This window comes from Silene latifolia, chromosome 2 (genome assembly GCF_048544455.1).
Source record: "Silene latifolia isolate original U9 population chromosome 2, ASM4854445v1, whole genome shotgun sequence".
NCBI classification, from domain to species: domain Eukaryota; kingdom Viridiplantae; phylum Streptophyta; class Magnoliopsida; order Caryophyllales; family Caryophyllaceae; genus Silene; species Silene latifolia.
In genome coordinates, this window is record NC_133527.1 from 166,391,095 (window position 1) to 166,417,436 (window position 26,342).

Consider the following 26,342-nt stretch of genomic DNA (forward strand, 5'->3'; position numbering starts at 1 on the left):
AGAAAGCTTTCTTAAGCATAGAACTTGTACGAAATAAATAAATGAATAGGAAATGACGAGCTAAAAGCTTACCATACTCCTCGCCATCCTGTACGACAAGTGGCTCTCCGCCGCCCAAATGAGATGTCTACCATCCCATTTCTCAGCCCACTCAGGCGCTCCTGCGAGCTGACGGCCGCCTCGTCCCAAATTGGTCCTCCACGCGGCCTCCTCCCCTATATCTTCCTCCATCTCCTGGACCGCTTCCGTAGTGGTAAAAGGGTCGATGTCAGTGTCTATGGGGTCTCTCCCCGGCGTATAAGGGATATCCTCTGCAAATTGAAATATACAAAGCATTTTTTTAGAATTTTATTTTAAGAAGAAACATATAAAATCCCGAGAGAGATGTAGAGATAGAGAGAGAAAAAACCAAAAAAAATTACGCATAAGAAATACGATTAAAACTTAAACCCTAAAAACCCTAAAAATGGTGATTGATTGTTCTGATGTTACACAATTCTCTCCTCTATGCTCTAATTCAATAATGATTCCTACTATTATGGAGTCTCCTCCTACCCCTACGCTGGTTGTCGGAGGTCCTAGCAGTGGCGATAAACAGAAGTCTGCAAATGTTAATGAGATTGTTGGGATACAACCTTATGATTTGGATGTTGTTGTTTCTGATGAATCTGAATGGAAGATTGAGAAATGAAGGAAAGGGAAGTCTCCATTGGGGAGTATTCCTGAGGAACCTGCATATCTTCTTAAATTTACGGAGGAAGATGTTAAGGATGAACTACTTTATTGGAAAAATTCAATCTATGGATTTGCCTTGGGCGCTAATCCTCCAGTTGAAGTAGTGGAGGGTTTTCTAAAGCGTATGTGGGCAAAATTTCCAATCAATAAGATCTCCTTCTGTCCTAATGGTGTCTTTCTCGTTCGCTTCAAAACTAGTGCTGCCAAGGAAGCCATTCTTCAACAGGGTCATTTTCTATTTGATAATAAGCCTCTCATTGTCAGACCATGGAATGAGGATGTGGACCTGGTGAAGGACGAGGTGAAAGAAGTACTTGTGTGGGTAAGGATACATAATCTCCATCTGAAATTTTGGGGTAAGTGCCATCCACGAATTGCTGGTTTATTGGGTCGTTATGTTAGGTGTGATAGTGCCACGACTGAGAAAACGTGTCTTGGGTTTGCTCGGGTAATGGTGGATGTCCTTTTTAGAAAGCCTATGCCTGAGAAGATTTTTTTTATGGATGAGGATGATAAAATAGTGAATGTGAAAGTGGAATTTGAATGGCAGTGTGTCCTTTGCACTCAGTGTAAAGGGATTGGGCATGACTCCACTAAATGTAGGAAAAGTAAGGGACTAGTGGCTCCAAAGGTAGTACCTCAGCAAGGTGGGAAAAAGAAGTGGGTGCCTAAACAGGTGCAACCTAAACCTGCTACTGTTACAGTCCCTCCTCAAGTCTCCCCTCCTGTTGAAGTACTAACCACTCATGTGCCAACTAAGATACCCAATAAATTTCAAGTTTCTTGGAGTAGGAATGGGAAATACCACATGGTCAATACCCCTGCTAGAAAACTTATCAGGTTAAGTAGTCAGGATATTGTTGATGTTGGTCTTAGTTCTGTCAAATTTGGTACTCACTCTTTTCTTGAAAATCTATATAATGTGACTCCTAAAGTGGGCATTGGTACGAATGGTAGTGCATTATCCCTCCTTGTGGATAATGTATAATTAGGGATTTTGGAACATCAGGGGGTTAAATAGCCTATCTAAACAAAAATCAATTAAAAATTTTCTCCATCATCCTCAGATAGGGTTGTTTGGCCTCCTTGAGACAAAGGTTAAGCCTTTGTCTCTAAACTCTATTAGGAATAGTTTGTGTGCTTCTTGGTCTTTAACTACGAATACTCAGTGTCATAAAGGGGGCTAGATTTGGATTTTGTGGAATCCTGTCATGTTTAGTGTGCACATCCATGAATATAATGCACAGTTTATCCATTTGGAAGTTACTGATTTAGGTAATCATTATCATTTTTGGTTAACTATGGTTTATGCTTTTAATGGAGTTATGGATAAAAAGCCTTTATGGGATAGACTGTGTAGTTTAAAAACTGGAATTAGTGGGGCTTGGGTCATATGTGGTGACTTCAACACTGTATTGACTCCTGTTGAGAGGTTGGGGGGAGCTAGTACAGCTGAGGAAATGGATTATTTTAATGCTTGCATTGATGAGTGTGAGGTGGGAGACTGTCCAGCTAGTGACTCTCTATATACCTGGTGCAATAAATATGAAGCTGCTACTAGGGTGTATAGTAGACTGGATAGAGTCCTTATCAATCATCAGTGGCTGAATGATAATAGTCAGGCATATGCTCATTTCTATAATGCTAGACTTTTTGACCATACCCCAAGTGTTGTTCAAAGTAAGCAGTCTTTTGATAAAAAAAGAAGAAGTTTTAAGTATTATAATATGTGGAGCCAATCTCCTGCTTTTAAGCCTTGTGTACAACAGCATTGGAGTAAGGAATGGTAGGGTACCAAAATGTTCATTTTGGTTAAAAAATTGAAGAGTTTGAAATGGCCTTTAAAAATGTTGAATAAGGATGATTTCAATGATGTTGAAAATAATGCAGCTCGAGCTAGACTTTCTCTGGATTATATTCAAGATAAACTCAGAAATGACCCTCAGAATCCTGATCTTATTCAGCAAGAAATTGATACTGCTAGTAGTGTTAGATTCCTGGACAGGGTTTGTCATGAATTTCTTTTGCAAAAATCCAAGGCCACTTGGGTTGAGAAGGGTGACCAGAATTCTAAATATTTTCACAACATTATTAAGTCCAGGCAGGTGAGAAATAATGTTGTTAGAATTGAAAATGTTAAGGGAGTGAATTGTGAGGACACCATGGAGATACAAGGGGCTTTCCTGGAGATACAAGGGGCTTTCCTGGAATTTTATAAATCTTTACTGGGTGCTACTACTTCTACAACTGCTATATCTCAGAATGTGGTGCAGCTTGGTAAGGTGTGTCCAGTGAGCATTCTTCTATGTTACTGGCACCTGTTACTACAGAGGAGATTAAACAGGTGATGTTCTCCATTCCTACTCACAAAGCAGCAGGACCAGATGGTTTTTCTAGTTTTTTTTTTAGAGATTCTTGGGATATAGTGGGTGAGGCTGTTATAGCAGGTGTTAAGGACTTTTTTATCTCTGGTAAGATGCTGAGGCAACTTAATCATACTCTTATCACCCTTATTCCTAAGTGTGACATTCCTAAAAATATGACCCAATTTAGACCCATATCCTGTTGTAATGTAGTCTATAAATGCATCTCAAAGATACTCTACAATAGACTTGCTCCTGTTCTACCTTTCATTATCAGTGAGAATCAGGGGGGCTTTATTAAGGGGAGAAGCATAGTGGAGAATATTCTTTTTTGCCAAGACATTATTAGATACTATAATAGGAAGTCTGTGTCCCCTAGATTTATGATGAAAGTAGATTTAAAGAAAGCCTATGATTCAGTTAGCTGGAGCTTTCTTGAGCAGATGTTGAAGGCATTAAATTTTCCACTGCAATTTATTCATTTAATCATGGAGTGTGTTACTACTGCTTTATACTCTTTGGTTCTGAATGGTGAGATTTTTGGACATTTTAATGGGGCAAAAGGGTTGAGACAAGGTGACCCTCTTTCCCCTCTTTTATTCACCATTGCCATGGAGTATTTGAGTAGAATTTTGGCTTACACTACTGAAAACATATCCTTCAAATATCATCCTATGTGTAGTCCACTCCATTTATCACACCTCATGTTTGCTGATGACCTCCTCTTATTTTGCAAAGAGGAGGTTACCTCTATTATGGTGTTACTAAGGTCTTTTGCCACATTCTCATCTGCCTCTGGTCTCCAAATGAATTCTTCTAAGTCTAATGCTTATTTTAATGGAGTTCAGAGCTGGGTTAAAACTAATATCTTGCAGGTCTCTGGGTTCAGTGAAGGGAAATTGCCTTTTAAGTACTTGGGGATACCTATTACTTGTGAGAGAATGCTTAAGGCAGACTGTCAGGTGCTGGTGGAAAAATTGATTCAAAAAATTAGGAGTTTTGGGACTAAAAAACTTTCTTATGCTGGTAGACTGGTTTAGTCAACTCTGTCCTTACTGCCATTTATAGTTATTGGATCAATATTTTCATAATTCCTAAAGAGGTGCTCAATAGAATTAATTCCATTTGTAGGAATTACCTATGGGATGGGAATGTGGATTATCTTAGAGTTCCAATGGTTAGTTGGGAGAGAGTTTGTGCTCCTAAATCTGAAGGAGGTCTGGGAATTAGGGACAGTTATTTCTGGAATGTGGCATCAATTGGGAAGCTTGTTTGGTGGGTCTATTGTAGCCTTAATAGACTATGGGTGAAGTGGGTGAATCAGGTGTATATAAAAGGTGGTCTATGGCCTAATTATCAACCCTGTGGTGATATCAGCTGGGGTTGGAAGCAGGTTTGTAGAGCTCGAGATCAATTGGCTCCTGGTTACTTGGATGGACAGTGGATCATGGATCCTAAGGGCTATACTATGGGTAGTGGCTATGATATGCTGAGACAGAAATTCTAGCATGTTTCATGGCACAAAATTATTTGGCATCAGGTTTGTATACCTAAGCATAAGTTTATCTGCTGGCTGATTGCTAGGAGAGCTTTGATGCTTAAAGAAAGATTATTTTCCTTGGATATTGTTCCTGATGATAGTTGCCTGTTATGTGGACAGGACACTGAGAGTTATGATCACTTATTTCAGTCTTGTGTATATAGCAGGCATGTTATAGATGAATTGGCTAGGCTGTGTCAGGTGGTTTTCCCTCAGTCTGATCTGATGGAATGGATTGAGGGCTTTCAATGTTCGCAGCTGAAGAAAAGGGTGTTGTTGTGTGCTGTGCTGGCAGTATACTATCACATCTGGCTTCAAAGGAATAGGGCTCGGGTTGATGGGGTACTTATGAGACCTGCAGTATTGTGTGCCCAGATTATGCGTGAGATGAGGCTACATCTTGCTACAAGGATAAATCTTCCTCCTGATGGGATAGATGGTGTAGTAGCTTAAGATTGACCCGTGTAATCTCCTTTCCCTTATGAGGAGAGGAGTTTTTTAAAATTGTATACAGTTTAAAAATGTTGTAGCTTGTAATAGCTATTTCGTGCTTAATGGAAACTTACATTTCATCAAAAAAAAAATGTTAAGCATCTTTTTCAGGCATTTTTCAAGTGTTTCAAGCATCTGAAGACGGCATTTCTAGCCATCTTTGGCCTAGAATTTCCCAACCCCGGCCACACACATGGTAGGTTAAGTCAAGACGAGTCTGAGTTCGAACCTAGTCGCGGGTTTGAGTCAAAAATTCGGCAGCATTTCGCTACAATAACAATTAAGCCACACAAAAGTGTCTCGGAGGAGCTATCACAAATTGAAAATCCGGCATGATAGCAAGTTTACCCCTTACTCAAGTGCTGCCTTGTTGAAGAAAAGGCGCAGCAAAAGCTGCGACCTTTGGAAGAGGCACAGCAAGTTTACATTAACTTATACAATGGATTATCTGATTACAAATAAATTGACCTAGTTGCTTGCTAGGTTAATTTCTATTTATAAGGGATTAACTAATGGGCTTTGGGTCCATTAATTTATACAATGGATTATCTGATTACAAATCGGATTGAACCATATTAAAACGCAAGGAGACCTTATAATAGAAAAGTAGTTATTAAATTAAAATAATAAAATTGTGCATGGACATTTTAACCCAATCAAATGTAGTCCAAAACGTGAAATAATAAAATAGAGAACGAAGGCGATAAATATAAATATTCAAAATACATTATTAAATCTCGAAATAATTAATTTAATAAAATACTTTTATAATAAAATATTATTATAAAATACGGTCTCTTATTTTTAATGGGTAAAGAAGAAGAAAGGTCTTTTATGGTGCTTTTATGGATTTGGATTCGGGTATTCTTTATAGTCGATTTTTGGGATGCTGACACGTGTTGGATACAAGGATTTGTTGGTCGTTTTATTTATGGAGGTTTTCATTAATTTCTAATGAGGTAACTAGGTGTTTTCTTTTAATTGTGTTTATGCCAATTGATGTAATTAATATGATTTAATGAATGTTTTGTATGATTAGTACATGTTTGATTGTTTATTATCATGTTAATTATGTTTTCACATGTTTGTATATGTTTTAATGTATTAATTATATATCTTATGTTGGTTATGTGTTTATTATGGGTGTCATGAGCGTAATTAGGGTTTACGAATAAACCCTAGTGGTGGCATGATAGGCGGCCAAGGGTGCTCTCCAAAGTTATAGCTAAAGCTAGTATAATCTTGATGATGATTCATGAGTTATAGCTAAAGTTAATACAACTTTGGGTAGTTACCCTAGTTATGGCTGGAGCTACTATAACGTTGAAGTACGAGTTAAGGTTATAGCTGGAACTAACGTACCCTGAGATTATGGCTCAAGGTTATGGTTGGAACTAGTATAACTTTGAGTTTCGTGTCAAAGTTATAGTTGAGGTAAGTATAACTACAAGTCGTATATGTTGAAGTTATAGTCGAGGTTACTATAACCTCGCACCCAGAGTTTATGTTATGGTTAGGGTTACTATAACATTGAATGGTTAATGTTAAAGTTATTGTTGAAGTCACTATAACATTGGTTATTGCTTATACTTGTTTCATATGTTGTATTGTGTTCAACGTGTTATGTCCTTGTGTTGCATATATCTTTGGTTACTCTTATTCATATGATAAGTAGGATGGTCAGTTATACTATCCTATGAGTTGAGTCAGGATGTTGTTCACGCATGTTAGTATAGTCTGTTATACTGTGCATTTGTTTAGTGGCTAGTTTGAATAGATTACGGTAGTTACGGTTATGTGCTATCGGAATGAACCAAAGCCACCCGTTGATGCGGGATTTATTTGGTCTATTGATGTGACCATAATTAGAGCATATTTAGTCCCCGAATTAGCCTTGTTCCCATGCTTTTTAGTGCATATTTGGGTCATTTATTGTCTTTAGTTTTTTGTTTTGCATATTCTTTGAGGTTTTGTGTCCTTGGTAGGAAATGAGTGCAAACCTTGCATTTTCATGGCAAAATGAGGCTAAATTGATTGAATTCAATGACCAAGCATCAAGGAGAGACAAGATTAGAAGGCCTTTGTACATACTATAATAGATGGGCAATGATGAGAAAAGATCCTTGCATCCGCGAGGAAATCCTCAAGGATTTTATGAAGAAAAAGGAAGAAAAGAAGAAGGAAAGAAACTGTCTGACAATCCGTGCGTCTTCCCAGAAGACGCCCGTCCCCCACCCACAACCTGTGCGTCTTCCTCCACAAGATGCCCGGGCAAAAGCTCCAGAAGACGCCCGTCTTCACCCCCTGGACGCCCGTCCAAAAGCTACCAAATCCGCCCGTCCCGTGCTAAAGACGCCCGGATTCCTAGACAGTCCCATTTCGTCTTCTACAAGCTTCAAGGAAGGATGCACATCTTTTTCTAGAGACCGGAGTCTCCCTAGAGACCGGAGTCTCCCTAAGAGACCGGCGATTCCTCAACAAGGGACTTAATCGTCATTTAAGCCCTTAGTTAACCCTAATTCATGTACCTTATCCCCACTATAAATACCCCATTAGTCTAATTAGAAGAGGAGGTTCTTATTAGCAATCTTTAGTGTATTTAATATCAATCAAATCTCTCTTCAATCTTGTAATCAACATTTAATCAAGTTTTAATACAAGTTTTATTTCCTTAATCTCTCTCTTTTTCATCGTTTATTTTGGGTAATTGAAGATTATTTGGGTTGTCATTGGGAGATTGACAACCTCTCAATCAAGCATCAAGTACTTCTTTTATTCTTTGCTTTATTATTGGAATCATTAGTAGGTATAATCCTTTTAATCCCTTTTTAATTATTTTTTAATTACTTTCATTTATTCATCATGTTTCACTTTGTTGGTATGATTGACAACCTTGCTAGCATGTTCAACATGATAATGAGTGAGTAGTTTCTTTAGCTAGGGTTAATGGGTAATTAGGGGAAACCAACATGGGTAATGATTCATGCTTAAATTAATATGCTTTCATAGTTTATTTGCTTGCTTGTTGTGATCTCAACTTATGCACATGTTATGTTTGATGAAATGTGAGCCTATGAATCCTTGCATTTTTTATCCATCACCTATCTTTTCAATGAGACTTGTAAAACATAAACCAACTCGAGTCTCATTAGACCATGCATATTGTTGAGTAGGGAAGATTAAGTCGACTTGTAGGTGTTGTACAATCTAATCGATTCGGCTCCGGGACCCAAACTTTCCTAGGATTGTAAGATATAAACCAACTCGATCCATCACAACAATAATTGCTTGCTTATAACTTGAGAATATGTTTGTATGATCAATTCCCATGAATCCCCTATGACTCCATAACACCCTAGTGCCTTTTATCAATTGTTTACATCCCTTTTAATTCATCTTGCTTGTTTACTTTCATTGCTATTTAGTTTAGTGATCTTCTACTTCAAACCCCAATTGTGACACCCCTTAGACACCACTAGTTGCAATAGAAATCTCATCTCAATTCCCGTCCCTTAGGATCCGACCTTTACTTGCCTCTTTACTAATTGTAGAGTTGTTTGTGAAGTTATAAATTGTGTTTTGGTCTAGGTGCTCCTAATGATAAGTACTGAAAACTAAACCCCACGAGGGAACACGGCCAAAAATGGCGTCGTTGCCGGGGACAGTGTTAACTTGATTTAGATTTTCTTATATTGTTATTAGTTGTGTCTTTATTTGCCTTGGGGAAGTAAAAACTCCTCAAGGTTTGTTCTAATTATTTTCGAGTTGTTTGATATTTTGCATGTCTAGAAGATCACAAGGTGACTTGTTACCCTTTGATCTCAAAATTAAAAGAACTTTGACAACCAATAGAAGACTTGCTAGGAGAACTTTGAGAGGTATTGGTGAGGTTGTAGATATTCAACCAAATACTATTGAGTTCATCAACCCCTTTGCAAGAGAAGGTGAGGAGAACCCAGCACAAAATCCAACACAAAATCAACCCACAATGCGTAAGTTTTCATCACATTCCGTACCCACCGAGGAGAACCTACCCAATGGTACTCCCACACCACAACATCTAACCGGAAATTTTATTGCCAAATCCGCATTTATCCAATTAGTCGAAGAAGCCAATTTGGGGGGATGCCTAGTGAAGACCCTCACTCTCATATGGAGACTTTTTATGACTATTGTGATGCGATTTCTCAAACCGGTGTAACTCAAGACCAAATTCGATGGGTCTCATTTCCTTTTTCTTTAATTGGCACCGCAAAACAATGGTTGAAAGGCCTTGATAAGGCTACTCTCAGAATTGATTCTTGGAAGAAGTTGGCTCTAGCTTTCTACAAAAAGTTCTATCCACCGGAAAAGACTAACATGCTAAGAGCTCAAATTACGGGCTTTAAGCAAAGTGATGAAGAATCTTTGTATGAAGCTTCGGAGCGATTCAAGGGAATTTGTCGCTCATGTCCTCACCATGGACTTAGCGAGTGGTTCTTGGTACAACAATTTTGGAACGGTCTTTATGAAGATTCAAGGAACATTCTCAACATGGGATCAAATGGAATGTTCACCGAAGTTGATGACAATCAAACTTGGAACAAAATTGAGAAAATAGCAGTCCATAACTCACAATATAGTAGACCTCGCAAGGCTACTTGAGGAGGAAAGCATGAAGTGGACTCCATTACTCAATTGGGTGCCCAACTTAGTGCTCACATTGATACCATCAATTTGAAGTTTGAAAAAGCTATGGCTAGACTTGAAGAAGCCTCAAAATCACCAAAGCATCATGTTAATGCCATGACGGCATCTTCATCAATCCTAAGTGGGATATGTGAGAATTGTGGAGCTTTGGGACATGACCAAAGTGAATGTAGGGGAACAAATGAACAAGTGAATGCTTTCCAAGCATACAAGAGTGGTACCCCTTATTCAAACTATTACAATGAAAACATCAAATTTCATCCAAATCTCTCATACAAAAGCCAAAATGTTCAAAACCCTCAACCAACATACACCTCACCTCCCATGAGAAACCAAAATCAAAGACCCTTTTACAACCAAAACCAAGGTTACCAAAATCAAACTCCATACAATCAACAAAATGACCAAGGTTTTGATGTTCAAAAAGTGGTCCTCCAAATGCAAAAGAATCAACAAGAGTTTTTCACTCAAATGCAAAAAGATAGTCAAGCAAAGGAAATCACCATCAACAACATCCTAGCTCACACCAAAATGTTGGAAACCCAATTGACTCAACTAGCATCTTCAAGCTCACAAAGATAAAAGGGGCAATTACCACTTCAAAGTAATCCCCCAAGACATGAAACGGTTAGTGCCATTCACTTGAGGAGTGGTACAAGGTATGAAGCACCGAAGAAGCAAGTTGAGGATGAAGTTGTGGAAGCTAGTGACAAAGAAGAAATTGTGCAAAACTCCAAGGATGGAGAACCATCAAAAGAAGAAATTTCAAAGAAAAATGAAGACAAGGTCAAGGAGAAGGAGCCCATTGTGATTAGACTTCCTTTTCCAAGTCGTCAAGCCAAGCCCAAATTTGATGACCAACTTGGAAAATTTATGGAAATTGTGAAGAATTTGGAAGTCTCAATTCCTTTCACGGAATTAATCAATCACGTGTCGGCCTATGAAAAATACATGAAAGACATCCTCATAAAGAATAAGTCGATCCGGAAGCTTGAGACTATCGCCTTCACTAAGGTGAGTAGTGCAATACTTCAAGGGAGTTCACCTCCAAAACTCAAAGATCCGGGAAGCTTCTCAATACCGTGTACCATTGGCGACACCACGATCAACAAAGCCTTATGTGATCTAGGGGCTAGTGTGAGTGTTATGCCGTACTCGGTGAGTAAAAGGTTGGGGATGGGAGAGCTTAAATGCACCAATATCACACTCCAAATAGCCGATAGATCGACGAAGACACCATTAGGGATATGGGAAGATGTTCCCGTAAGAGTTGGGAAATTTTTCATCTTGGTGGACTTTGTCATTGTTGACATGGAAGAAGATTCCAACATTCCAATCATTCTAGGAAGACCTTTATTACACACCGCGGGTGCGGTGATTGATGTGAAGCATGGAGAGCTCACTCTAGAAGTGGGAGATGAGAGCATAACTTTCAATCTTGACAAGACCATGAGAGCTCCCCGTTTGCATGAACCATGTTTTATGGTTGATCATTATAGCTGGAAGGATGATAGGAAGAAGTCGGAATTCCAATGGAAGAAGAAAATTGAAGATGCTCCATTCAAAGAGCAAGTGAATTGTAACAAAGAGAACTTGAAAAGCTCACCAAAGTCAAGCAATGAAGAGGATGGCCTCATTGGCCAAGATAAGAAAGTGGGAGAGTTGTCTCTATCAACTCAAGAGATCTTTAGTGATCAAGTAGATGAAGTTTATGGTCTTTGGGACGATGAGTTTGAAGGGATTTTCAATCCCTATATTGGTAATGCTATTAATCAAGACCGACAACAAGGGCAAAGGTCTATTGAATATCTTTATCATGATAATGAACAAGCTTTTGACTACTTTTTCAAGGTGTTGAGCAACATCAACAACACCTTGGACATGCCTCCATGACATCTCACTAAGGATGAGAGTTTGGTGGAGTCTTCCCTAAACCACCATTTGTAAATATTTCTAACCCCCTAACTTGCATTTTAATTTTTACATTGCATTTTTGTCATTTTTGGATTTTTATGCTTTGATCAAGATAATTATCATTTTTGAGAGAAGTGAGGGAGGGACTAATGATTCAATTGATGTGTAGTGCTTTAGCTTAGTGTGGGGATAGCAATTACCTAGGCTATTCATGCCTTAGTAGTACCCCTACAATGAAGAACACGGGATTTGAAGAATGAAAAATGACAAGGGATATGCAAGTGCACGGATGGAACTGAATTCGGGTAAAACAGGGAGAATCCGAGCGTCTTCATGGGAATCCGCCCGTCTTCAGGCAATCCGGGCGTCTTTGTCAAAATCCGCCCGTCCATTTGAGCTGAAAAATTTGAAATTTTGGGACTGTCGATGAATCCGAGCGTCCTGGTAGAGAAGACGCTCGTCTTCAGAAATCCGCCCGTCTTGGAAGAAAAGACGCCCGTCTTTTTGCCTGTGAAAAACAAGAAATCTCACTGTCTGAGAATCCGCCCGTCTTCAGCGAAAGACGCCCGTCCTGCAGTCGATGAATCCGAGGGTCTTTACTGAAAGACTCCCGTCTTTAGGCGAGAATCCTGAACAAAAAAAGGCAGAATCCGAGCGTCCCGAAGGAAAGACGCCCGTCTTCCCCTGCAGTTCAAAAATTTTCGGGTAATTTAAATACCCCATCCCACATTCATTTCTTCATTCATTCATTCAAAACACTACCCATAAACCCCAAAACTCAAAACCCTCATCCTCTCCATCACCAAAACAAGATTTCCTCAACCAAATTCAACAAAATCAAATCCAAACTTCCTTTTAACAACAATTAATCACTCATCTTCCAACAAAAATCAAACCAAGCACCAAAATCTTCAACCTTTGAGTCGATTTTTGAAATTATCACTACTACAGATACAGGCTATAACAACGGTCAAAAACCGTTGTTATATAAAAAAGCGGACGTTGTTAAAGCGTCCGTTGTAAAAGGTTTTAACAACGGTTGGTTTTCTTAAGGAAACCGTTGTGAAAAATATTGACAACGGTTTTATGTATAAAAATCCGTTGTGGAAAGTGTGACTCAATTTTGGGGGGAAAGTTATAACAACGGGTTGTTTGTAAATAACCGTTGTTGTTTGTTCTTAAAAAATAAAAAAAAATTAAATTAAATATTACTAGCTATAAATATTAAAGCATCCTTTACTAACATATTAAAGCATCCTTTACTAACATTCATTAATTGAAACAACATGGCAATGAACCCTAATTTTATCAACAACGAAGAATGGCTTACACAAACGATTGAAGATGATGGGAAGGTTCTCGTAGGGCTTCCGCCGATCAACACCCATTAATCAAAGCATCCCTTGAACATCAACGGAATTATTGGATTAAGAGGCGTGAAGCAGTCCGGCTTGTCAACAAAGCCTCATCATCATCATCATCTTAATACCCTCGTACGGCTGTTACTCGCAACTTGGTCTGCGGACGAGAGATATGTTGAGTTGTACTCTTCCAACCTTATCTCCACATGCAAGTCGTGTCCTTGCATATATTCAATCTGTTATTGCAAAATATGAAGCCAATGACCCGGAAGTTAGCGGTATACCAGAGTGGCGTGATTGGTGGCAGGTTGAGAAGCGCTTTTTACGCTTAACCGGGGTTGTTCCGGCTTATTATACATCTTTTGATTTCTGATAATTGCTGTAATGTATTTGGTTTAAAATTAAATGAAATGATCATTTTGAAAGTGTTGAGTTATGCTTGTTTGATTTGCTTCCATTTTTTCAACTCCATAGATCTATCAGTCATCATCAAGATCCAGATTATTACTGCCATCACTGTCCAATAAGATTTGAAGCAGCATTGAGAGATATGATGATGCTGATTATGGCACAACTTCCTAACATATATATTAATTAAAAAACAACTCAACCCACACATTGCTTAGTATAAATACATTGCATTATCTCAACTAACATGCATTTCCATTATCTCAATATATTCTCCAAACCCTAACTGCTAAAACAAACTCCAAATAAATTAACCCTCTCCTTAATCTTTCAAAACAAACTCCAAACCCCAACAAAATGAATGATATATCATCCTTAAGACTCTTACTATGCTCGATCCGTACTGAAGGACACCAAAGAAGATGGAAATGAAATAATTAGAAACACATACATGGAAATGAAATAATTAGCAGATCTTTGAACGGAACCTAATGGTCGATAAAAACACATACATGGAAATGAAATAATTAGAAAAATAAAATAATGACGATGAAACAAACCTGATAATTACAGAACGTACGTAAAGAGACGATGAAATCAACAGTGATGGCGAGAAGATAAAGCGACGATGAGAAAGAGAGAAAGAGACGATGAGAAAGTGTGTGTTTTGTGTTTGTGTTTGGTCAACTCTTTGGGTTTGTGTTTGTGTATTAAGGTTTGTGTTTTTGTGGCTGCAGCAGACTTGTGTTTGTGTGGTTTATAGTATGGAAGGTATTGACAACGGTTATTAAACAACAACCGTTGTGAAATATGTTTTAACAACGGTTGTAGAAAACACCCGTTGTTAAATAAGTTTTAACAACGGGTTTCAAAAATAACCGTTGTGATTACTTTTCACTAACTTTGCGCCAATTTTGCGCCAAATTATTAACAACGGTTGTGCATGTGTGACCCGTTGATAAAACGAATAACAACGGTGTTTATAACCATACCCGTTGTAATTGATTTTAGTAAAATTCGCGCCATACATTCTACAACGTCTATTGTGATTTTTGTGAATAATCGTTGTTAAAGGGGCGTTGTAGTTGCCTGGATTTGTAGTAGTGTATAAAGGCAAAGCCTTTCATCTTAAAATCGATTTGGGTATACTTGGAAATTGAAGATTTTCACTCTTTTCTTGGTTGAATCATAAATGGCAAGAACAAAAGGAGCAATAAAGGCACCTAAGGCAAAGGCACTCTCAACAAGACAAAAGAGTCTTCAAGCAAAGAAAGCCTCATTGGCTATGGTGGTAGCTAGCTCAAACTTGGAAGTTCAACAACAACAACCTCCCTTGGAAGCAACAACATCAACAACTCCGGAAATTGCTCAACTATCAAACTATCCGGAGGTAATTTTCATTTCTAACTCCCATAGGGATACATTTGCCAAGTATGCTAGAAAATCCTTTCTATCCACCAAATTCATATGTGAAGATGCCTTGAGCAAATTGGGTGTCCTTGAACAAACAAAAGCCTTCTTTGAAGCCATGGGGTTGGGAAAATTGTTTGCTACAAGAGAATTGACATACCCCTCCCTTACCTTAGAATTCTTGAGTTCTTTGAAAGTTACTAAGGTAGAGACTAGAGAAAACATCGAGTTCTGCCTTGCTAATGTGAGTAGGCGCATCACCTTTGATGAATTGGGTAAAGCATTAGGTCTTAGTGATTCACCTAGTTATTACAAGAATCCCGAAAAGTATGACCCCGCTCCTCTTTGGGAGGCGATTTCCGAAAGGAAATTTGAGAACTATCATGCTAGTCGCGCTCTATTAGTCCACCATCCGGGCATTAGAGTGTGGCACAAGGTCATCGGGAATACTATCATTGCAAGAAAAGACACTAACCACTTTACCAAGCTCGATTGTGTTCTTCTTGAGTCGGCCTTAAATATTGGAAGGGAATTCACCAAGCCTTACAATTCTCTAAGGCTTTTGGTGGAAAGATGGCTAAATGTTGATTGTGGAAAGCAAGGCACCACTGTTATTGTAAATGGAGGTCTAGTCACTCTTTTGGCTAAGTACTTTGATCCGAATTTCAACAAGGATAGCAAGTATGTGGCGAAAAAGGGGGGTTATCTCATCGACATGGATACCGTGATTAACAAGTAAAAGTGGATCACTCATAACCCTCTTGACACCAAATATGGGTGGCTCACCAATGAGGCTAGATCTTTTACTTTGCCTTCCAAGATATGCCGTTTGAGTGTCCATCGGACCAACTACCTTCTTCCCCTCTCAAAAGAAGCTGAATACATCATCTGTCAACAAAGGGGTGAAATTGAAATGCCCTCCTCCTCCATTATCACACCACCCTATCCATTCAAGTATCAAGAGTTCAAACCCGAAGGTGTTGAAGCAAGCAATGACTACATAACTCTACTTATGCAAGAGATGCACAAACAACCTTTTAAGGATCGGGAAGATGCATACTTAGCCCAATATCCACCCCTCCTTCATTTAGCTAGGCAAGGACTACTTGATCCTTCATGTCCTTTGCCTAGTTGGGCGGATAGGGAAGTCTTCTTTCCGAGTGCATCTAGGGGTGAGATTCCGGGTGACGATGAGGTTGTCGGTGATGAGGTTGTTGATGATAGCATTGATGAAGAGGCTAATGAAGAAGAAGAGGATGATGAAGTAAGTGAGCAAGGAAGTGAAGAGGAAAGTAGAGATGAGTCCACTTCTATTGAGGAAGATGATGACAATGATGATATGGTGGAAGACTAGCAAGCTTTTGAGGCTCCTACCCTCTTGAGGTTTGTCTACTTCTTTCTTTGTTTTATTTACTTTATCTTGATCATGGTTGGAGAGTCCTAGAAACAAAGAGGACTAACACCTCGGCCCCATTGAGGTGTTCTTATTTCATTGTTCCCGCTTTTGAAAATCCAAAATGACAATTTAGTTTCATGCATTGCATCTTGTGTGCATGAACTACCCCAACTTTAGGACATTAGAAATAATGTCTAACTCAGTTTGGGGAAGTACATGCATACGCAACGGGAGTTAATCTAAATTACGCTCTCCGTCATAAACAAAAACCCATGCATCATGTAGTGTAGATTAGTGTAGCTTGCATTTAGTGTAGAATACATGCATCATGCTTGCATGATTTCCCATCATTTTGGCCATTGAGGACAATGCCCATATTAGTGTGGGGATGGGGAATTCTAACTTAACTTTTATTCAAAAATCCAAAAAAATCACAAAATTTCGAAAAACCATAAAAATTTGAAAATTTTGAAAATCCAAAAACAAGTTCATTTCCTTTGTAGTGTAGTCATGTATATATTGTTGTATATATTGTGTTTATTTTATCCTTGTTCACATTGATCGACTACGCCACATCCGAGACATGAGGATATTGAAGACCGCATGGTATGATCTTTCCAATCTCCTTTTTCCTCTTTATGTTAATGACTATGTGGCTTTATTTTGATTGATGCGGTATAACAATGTGAACTTAGGACTTGCATTTAGTTTATATGTCATATTAGTTGGTAGAATCATTTGCATTAGGATGTTTATATGCTAGTTGCATCATGGCATGTAGTTTGCATGTTAGAAAAATTTTGCGAAACCGTCTACTTGGGAAGTTTGACAAGTGTATATAGGCCCTAGTATATGCTTTTTTTTTTTAAGACTTTGCTTGTTAGAATACCTGTAAAACACCCTAGGATGTGTCATGCTAGTATCCTTTGACCCATGGATTAAGGCCTAGTCAAGAGTACCTTGTGGTGTGATAACTCCTTGGCTACCGTTTATTCCAAGGTAACCCTTGAAACCATGCATCCATCCATCATCCATGTTCTACCACATTTTTGTCATCAAAGGGAATGGGCACAAAAAGAAATCCAATTTGAGTTCAATGAAATGAAAAGCGAAAGAAAGTTTGCAAAATGCATCAAATGAAAAGAGGAGCAAAAATAGAACTCCTATGCTTCAAATATAAGGCACCCTCACTACATATGGGGTGACTTTGAAAATGTTCAAAAGAAATGCAAAGAAAAGTTGAAAGTTGTCAAGTATTAAAATGCCAAACATCAAAGAAATGGCAAAAGAAAGTGTTCTCAAATGTCAAATGTCACAAGAAATTGGGGGGAAAACAAAAACAAAAACAAACTCCCAAAGTGAAACTCAAATATCTATCGATCCCTTTATCCATCGTATCCATTTTTGTGCATGGTAGAGAGGGGACGACCCTTCTTCTTGTCTAGGTAAGAGGGGGAATTCCGCGATCCTCCAGTGTTTCTAACACCATAGGGAGTCTACTCTTGACAAAAGCATTTAACGATTGAGGACAAAGGTACCCTAGCTTGACACAACTTGGAGGTGATTTATTGGTATCCTTCTAGGCTTAGTAGTTTGAAGAAATTGCATCTATGAAGGAGTGTGTACCCTTGAATTGCTTCCCTTGTAGATAATTTCCGCCACTTAAATGAGGAAAGTGGCTATTCTTTTGTAGATGCATCCATTACTTGTTTTGTGTGCTTAATGTTTGGATGTGTCGCCATTTTGGCAAGACCCACCTTGCCTTGCAAGAAGGCATCCTACCTCATGGTTGTCTTGTTGTGAGTTGAAGGGGCGGAGTGAGACCCGCTAATTGTCTCATATCGGCTATGTTATTAGGTTAGTTTAAATAATGGTCCTAGTCTTTGTCACCTCTTTACTCGGGACGAGCAAAGGTTCGGTTTGGGGATATTTGATGTGACCATAATTAGAGCATATTTAGTCCCCAAATTAGCCTTGTTCCCATGCTTTTTAGTGCATATTTGGGTCATTTATTGTCTTTATTTCTTTGTTTTGCATATTCTTTGAGGTTTTGTGTCTTTGGTAGGAAATGAGTGCAAACCTTGCATTTTCATGGCAAAATGAGGCTAAATTGATTGAATTCAATGACCAAGCATCAAGGAGAGACAAGATTAGAAGGCCTTTGTACATACTATAGTAGATGGGCAATGATGAGAAAAGATCCTTGCATCCCCGAGGAAATCCTCAAGGATTTTATGAAAAAAGAGGAAGAAACGTAGAAGGAAAGAAACTGCCTGACAATCCGTGCGTCTTCCCCAGAAGACGCCCGTCCCCCACCCACAACCCGTGCGTCTTCCTCCACAAGACGCCCGGGCAAAAGCTCCAGAAGACGCCCGTCTTCACCCTCTGGACGCCCGTCCAGAAGCTGCCAAATCCGCCCGTCCCGTGTTAAAGACGCCCGGATTCCCAGACAGTCCCATTTCGTCTTCTACAAGCTTCAAGGAAGGATGCACATCTTTTTCTAGATACCAGAGTCTCCCTAGAGACCGGAGTCTCCCTAAGAGACCGGCGATTCCTCAACAAGGGACTTAATCGTCATTTAAGCCCTTAGTTAACCCTAATTCATGTACCTAATCCCCACTATAAATACCTCATTAGTCTAATTAGAAGAGGAGGCTCTTCTTAGCAATCTTTAGTGTAGTTAATATCAATCAAATCTCTCTTCAATCTTGTAATCAACATTTAATCAAGTTTTAATACAAGTTTTATTTCCTTAATCTCTCTCTTGTTCATCCTTTATTTTGGGTAATTGAAGATTATTTGGGTTGTCATTGGGAGATTGACAACCTCTCAATCAAGCATCAAGTACTTCTTTTATTCTTTGCTTTATTATTGGAATCATTAGTAGGTATAATCCTCTTAATCCCTTTTTAATTATTGTTAATTACTTTCATTTATTCATCATGTTTCACTTTGTTGGTATGATTGACAACCTTTATAGCATGTTCAACATGATAATGAGTGAGTAGTTTCTTTAGCTAGGGTTAATGGGTAATTAGGGGAAACCAACATGGGTAATGATTCATGCTTAAATTAATATGCTTTCATAGTTTATTTGCTTGCTTGTTGTGATCTCAACTTATGCACATGTTATGTTTGATGAAATGTGAGCCTATGAATCCTTGCATTTTTTAGCCATCGCCTATCTTTTCAATGAGACTTGTAAGACATAAACCAACTCGAGTCTCATTAGACCATGCATATTGTTTAGTAGGGAAGATTAAGTCGACTTGTAGGTGTTGTACAATCTAATCGATTCGGCTCCGGGACCCAAACTTTCCTAGGATTGTAAGATATAAACCAACTTGATCTATCACAACAATAATTGCTTGCTTATAACTTGAGAATATGTTTGTATGATCAATTCCCATGAATCCCCTATGACCCCATGACACCCTAGTGCCTTTTATCAATTGTTTACATCCCTTTTAATTCATCTTGCTTGTTTACTTTCATTGCTATTTAGTTTAGTGATCTTCCACTTCAAACCCCTATTGTGACACCCTTTAGACACCACTAGTTGCAATAGAAATCTCATCTCAATTCTCGTCCCTTGGGATCAGACCTTTACTTGCCTCTTTACTAATTGTAGAGTTGTTTGTGAAGTTATAAATTGTGTTTTGGTCTAGGTGCTCCTAACGACAAGTACTGAAAACTAAACCCCACTAGGGAACACGACCATCTATGTTCGGGATTGGGCATAGGCAGTGGTTATACGCTCTGTTCCCCGAGTGTCGTTCGGTGTACAGTTATTGCATCGAGAGTCTGGCCAGATCTTAGACATACAGGCAGTGGTTATACGCTATACATAGTACCGTGGAGGCAGTGGTTATACGCTCCACACCGATGGAGGCAGTGGTTATACGCTCCGTCAGCTAGAGGCAGTGGTTATACGCTCTGGCAAGTTAGAGGCAGTGGTTATACGCTCTAACGAGCGTTCGCTCTATTCGTTATGCTTTGTTGCTAGCTTTATGCCTTCTGTTGTTGTGGATTGTGTGTCACCATGTTTGCTATGCTTTAATGCTAGGTTTGTGCCTTAGGATGTTGTGGGTCGTTTGTCACTACTGGTCTTGTAAGTGTTCATGGTCTAGTGGTTGCATATGGTCTAGGTTTGCATGATTGCATCCGTTAAGATTGATTAAGTCATGGTAAACTATGTTGGGTTTTTCATGAGTATAGATGATCTCACATGTTTACTGGTTTTACATTTCATTTATTAATGATTGTTGATTATATTCAATTGTTGTAAACATGACTGGGAGAGCATCTAGTTACTCCCGACTGATTGTCGACCCCCTTCTCAGGTTGTTCAGATTGTTGCTGACCGGTTGATGCTTGCTTAGGGAATGTGCGAAGCGAGCTTAAAAATAAAATAGGAGTTTGCTTTATGTTTTAAGAACCTTTGAATAATGTAATAGTTTGGCTTTTGATTTAGTAGCGAATCGGATTGGTCAGGTGTTTCCGTCACCTTGACGCTTTTATCATTGTTAAACTCTGATAATTCATTTAATATACGTTTTCTCTTTGTTTTATAATCCGGGTTGTTACATCAAGACTATGTTAAAGTTCGTTATTTGTGGGCCCAAGCTTTATGCGCCTCTTCCCCGACATCTTCCTCAAACATATGGCTCCTTTTTGGCGTTCTCTTCGTCCAAATCGGCATTCTCTCTTCAGCAGACTGCATACAACCATGACATTTTGTTCCCCGCGAGAATTCATGATCACTAAATACAGTTCATGGGCTTCTCCTCTTTATCGGAATTTTGCTTACGACAACAGAAGCGGATTTTCTCCTCAGCGGTGCCAAGGACGCGCCGTTGTCAATCAAACACTTTTCCCGAGTGATGCCAAAGACACATCGTTGTCGATATATTATTTTCTCCTCAGCGGTGCTAAGGGCGCGCCGTTGTCGACTTAACATATGATTCTTCCCCAGCAGAATCATCAATGTGTTCGCCAGCGAGAATTCGTTGCCGCTTACAGCCCACGTATTTCTCAAAAACAGAATTCGCTTGAGACCAACGCAAACAGATTCCCCAGCAGGTTTCTTCCAACATATAATCTCCCGAAGAGTTCTTAATCCTTCAAGATCTTTCAGTAACTTCCTTTCAGACAACCTTCAGGTCATCCTATCAGAATTCCCTGTAGCCCCTAATGTTTTCAGACACCAAGTTATCTTCAGACCAAAGAGTATTGCCGAAGCGCCTTCAGTCTCGTTTCACCCAGGGTTATCTCAGGTATGGTTTCTTCTTATGGCTGGAAAGCTTACTTGCGTAGTCTAATGGACTTTAAACGACCCTCCCCGATAGTCGACAGACTCTAAAATGTTCCCGACGACAGGTCATTGGATCAGACCCCTTGAGCCGCCTCGCGTCGCCATAGTCGTCAGGTTGTAATCTTTGATTGACCTGATGGCTATACTTTGACTTTTGCCTTATCCAAGCCTCAGTCAAAGTGGGGGCTCTGTAGATACCTCATTTCTACTCCTCCCGCCAACCACCCAGCGATGATTGGGCCGTATGTTTGATACGCGAAACGGTTTTATGACAGTTCGTAAGTTCATCGACAAGTGATATCTCAAACACTCAAGTCAACCCCTTGGTCATCAGCTATGCACCGATACAGTCGTTTTGACAGTAATTAGAGTTCATTTGGAGTCCGGGTCAAAAACCGCTTCATTTTCTAAAAATCGTTTAAATGCCAAGTCGGAATATTCCGGAATGTTCTAGAATTCTATGGATATTTATTCCCAAATTAAAATTAATATTTTTAAGTAAATATCTTCCGTATATTGTGTTTTATGGAATAAGGAAGTGTACATCTACCGAAATTCCATAATAAAACGCGGAAATCTTTCTTGCTGAGGAGGAAACCTCTGGGAAATGACGCAGCAGGTGTTGCGCCTCTTCCAAGGGTCGCAGTGGTTGCTGCGACTCTTCGCCAGCCCTCTTTTCACGCTTTTCATAATATTTCCGTGATTTGTTTCCAAATCCGTGTCATTCCTAAACTCCTCCATGTGTTTAATATAAATAGAGACCTTCGGCCTCACATATTTTTCACGCGAGTGTTCCGCCCCTTCTTTCTCTCTCTTTGCATTCTAGACCTTCTTTCTCTCTCTTTATAAAACAGCAGAAGTCAGACGTCGAGAAGAAACACAGCACCAGGTGTGCCTCTTCGAAGAGTCGCAGCAATTTTCTCTTTTCTTATTTCTTTCGTTTTCCTTCGTTTTATTTGTAGTTTCAGTACATAAAACATGTTTTTAACTAATCCTTTTTAAAATTGTAATGCTTAATCGTCCTTAATCCCGAGTAATTCAATACTTGGCAGGTTTTCGCCGTTTTAATTTAAATCGATTCTAGTCTCAAGTTTGATCCTTTTGTATTTCCGACACGAGTTAATCATAATCATGTAAACCGTTGTAATTCTCATTTTTTATTCGTGTTATGACTTGCCCAGATGCATGTAATCGGTTAAAGAACTTCAACTTGAGTATAATATCAATAATCGATCTTAAATTTACCAACGAACGATAACTAACCCGCACAGCCAGAACCCAGCTCTAGAAGAGACGCAGGGATTGTTGCGCCTCTTCTAGAGGACGCAACAAATGTTGCGCCGGTTCTGTGTTGGCTTCTGTCCCTGGACTCCTTCTCGCTTTGACGTAACTTCTAATTACGGTTTAAATCAATTATTATTCATATTATCACCTCTAATCTGACGTATTTTCCTATTTTAGTTCATATCTCATTTTCCTTTTATTTTCTTCTTCGAAATTCCGTCTTTGAGCGTGCTTTTGACGTAGATCAAATAAACCTTGTAATATTTGTAATTTTAATTATTTTAATTCATTTATTATTATCTTGTATAATTTATTTACTTGGCATTCGCATGTAATTAATCTAACTTTCAACTTCGACCCAATTGTTTGCTAAAATACGTGTTCACCAACATAGTCTAATTTCACATGCTAGGATTAATCTATGTTTGTTGCATTGCATGCATTACATCGACAACATATCAAATGTGAACGATTTCCCTTATCATTAGTAGAGGCCGCTATCAAGGCGGGCGGAATTAGGTGTTCGAATTAAAGAGCTTCCTAATACGTACCCTCACCCCGTACTCCAGTTATCTCTGGACATCCGTGTCCATTGGCATCTCGAGAGTCATTCTAGATATAGAATGCTAAGAGTAACGAGTTCTTAGTGTTCACGTCATTACTTTGTGTCTTGGCATGACATGAGCTATTCGAACGGTTTCCAATTTTTCCACAATAAATTGGTGGCGACTCCACAAATGTAGGCTTATTCAACCTTTTACCAGTTTCAATGCCTCACCAATCGGTAACGGCCCATGACGTGCTTTGGCAAACGAAGGTTCCGTGGGAGAAGTGTCGCCGCCTCGAAACCAACGCGCGGGTGCGCGCGGCGCAGGTGGCCCATGTCCACAAGAGTGAATAACCCATGTCCATTAATATGCACATCCCCCTTGTGATGGGAACCACAAGGGGTGAATCAAGGGCGTGAAGTCACTTCCGCAAGTGACTCCACTCAGTCGAGGGCGCACCTCGCGAACCACATACAAACAACAACCAAAACCACCAATATTAACATGCCAATTCCAATTAACTATCACAGTAATCATGCCAACAAAACAATCATGCCATCTTATACTTATTTACGAAGTCAACTGAGTAGGGAAACCTACCTGAGACGGAATCACCAACAATCAAAGAAGCGCATAAAAAAGGCTCCTCTACGAAATCACCTCATAGAAACAATAATCACATAATCACAAACCTACACACAAACGCTCCCAAAAACCTCCAAATCACCCAATTAGGGTTTAGTCAACATTAACTATTCGACATAAAAACAATATAGAAATCGTACCCACAAGATGACGATCACAAAGGTATGACGATCTCAGAAATCCGACAACCCTAGCCTTGATTTGATAGCAAAGAGAGAAGAGGATTGAATGTCGCTTTGTTTTTCATTTGTAAAAGGTTTAGAAAGTGAAAGTAAAAGTAAAAGAACTGTCGAAATAACTTTAAATACCTCTTAACGCTTTACTATCAAACCCAGTCGAAAAACCGTAAAGCACAACTTACTCGATCGAGTAACTAACGTACTCGATCGAGTTACCCCTGCTTGATTGAGTAACTACGAAATAGAACGCACTCCAGAATGCGTTAAAGACTTACTCGACAGAGTAAGTCCTACTCGATAGAGTACCCAACAGCTCAAATATCTGAGGTATTACAAAGGTGTACCAATAAAACAAATTTAAAGGCACAGGTAGATGAAAACGCGGCTCAAGTCTCAAGATATAACATGATACCGTAATATAGACGATAACCAAATACCTTTCGATCTTGCAAGATAAATTAGTCGGATTCTCGTGGATTCACTCATGCTCTCATAAGTATGTAAAGGTGAGTTATATGTGACGATAGAAACAAATAAGACACTCACTCAACTTATGAAACATGCATGCAATCTAATCTGATAGAAATTTCTCCAACTTAATACGCATTCACAAAATAGATAAAAGTACACGTAACAAGCTAAGGACAATAAAGATGGTTAATGGGTGAAGGTATATAAGTGGATTGTGCCAAAGCACGTATGGATATATGAGGCTAAGACGGTAGTCGCAGCTACACTTGCTAACCAAAACCAAATCTAAAATATTAAGCATAAATACACCCAACTAGAGAAATTATCTTAACTTGACAAGATATGAGAGACAAAAGAACTACTCTTCGATAATGCATTAGACTCTAGTAACCATCTTTTTGTTCCCCTAACAGAACCAAATTAAGCAATCACTTTTTTTCCTTCTTTTCCTTTTTTTACTTCTTTTTTCCGGTTTTTTTTTTTTCTTTCTTTTTTTCTTTCGTTTTTCTTTATTTTTTTATTTTGCTTCATATTTTTCTTCCTTTTCCAACATAAGGGATGCAACACAATTTCAAATAAATATTCTACTACACCCACTAGACAATTATTAGTCCCAACCCAACCATAGTAGCAAAATAGACAAGATAAACAAGCAACTGCAACTGTCCCGAAAAGGTAGGCAAATTCTAGGAATGTAGCTATTAGATGGGATATAAAACGACTACAAAGGTTCAAACGGACTAAACAAAAGGCAATGTAAGACTTATTTGAACGGTAAGAACCGCTTATCCTCATGTACTTTATCATATGAACGCGTTAAGTATTAAGAAACTAATTTCACGCTTATGCAGTTTGATATTACATATTCCACAAGGAGAAACCACACTCAAGCCTAATTAACAATGAGACCAGTTTATTAATGTTCCTGGCCTAGGAAGCTCTATAGACCTCAGAATTTAAGTGGTTTACCAACATACTTTGTCAAATCTAATCAATATAAGGCATGTCAAACACAGTCAAGACTTGAGTTATGAGCTTTGTTTTCATAAATAACAAGTCAAAGAAATGTACATGGATAACTAAGAGGGATTCAAATGCAAAAACAATGCAAATTATCATTATTGCTAAACAATTCACCAAGACTCGGTCTAAAAGAAAGGAAAAAACATGTTTTTGGCTTTTATAAATTTTTAAATTTTTATGAATTTTTGTTAAAAGCACACAACAATAAAGTAAATCACACAACAATAATATAAATACTCCTCCCCCAAACTTAAATGTCATAGTGTCCTCATTGTGACACCTAACAGCATATCAATTACAACAAACAACAGCAGCCTAGAGGACACATCTAACAAAAGGAAAGGGAAATAACTAGAGATAATACAAGAAAAGTAGATACAAGGAAAGAGAATACCAGGTGTAAGAGTAGAAATTCCCCCAAACCAGCTGCAAAAAAGGGGAAAATAGTGACTAACTGCGCAAATCCTTCTCAATCATCATCGTTCAGGCCAAAAATCAGGGTGACTCAATCGAGTCCATCAATACTCGATCGAGTACTTAATAGGCGGGTGCTACTTCTGCATTTCAAAG

General features: G+C 38.8%; 1 protein-coding gene and 1 non-coding gene across 2 annotated transcripts; one reads left to right on the plus strand and one right to left on the minus strand.

Moving 5' to 3' along the window:
- Window positions 1–466: 466 nt before the first annotated feature.
- Window positions 467–2,525, plus strand: LOC141641578 (uncharacterized). The gene is made up of 3 exons (XM_074450235.1): window positions 467–600; window positions 694–1,717; window positions 1,983–2,525. Exons 1-3 carry the CDS (start codon window positions 467–469, stop codon window positions 2,523–2,525), a joined length of 1,701 nt encoding a protein of 566 aa, XP_074306336.1.
- A 6,964-nt stretch (window positions 2,526–9,489) lies between these two features.
- On the minus strand, window positions 9,490–9,596 carry LOC141644667 (small nucleolar RNA R71). The gene has a single exon (XR_012544279.1). It is a non-coding gene; the product is annotated as a small nucleolar RNA R71 (small nucleolar RNA).
- Window positions 9,597–26,342: the final 16,746 nt, after the last annotated feature.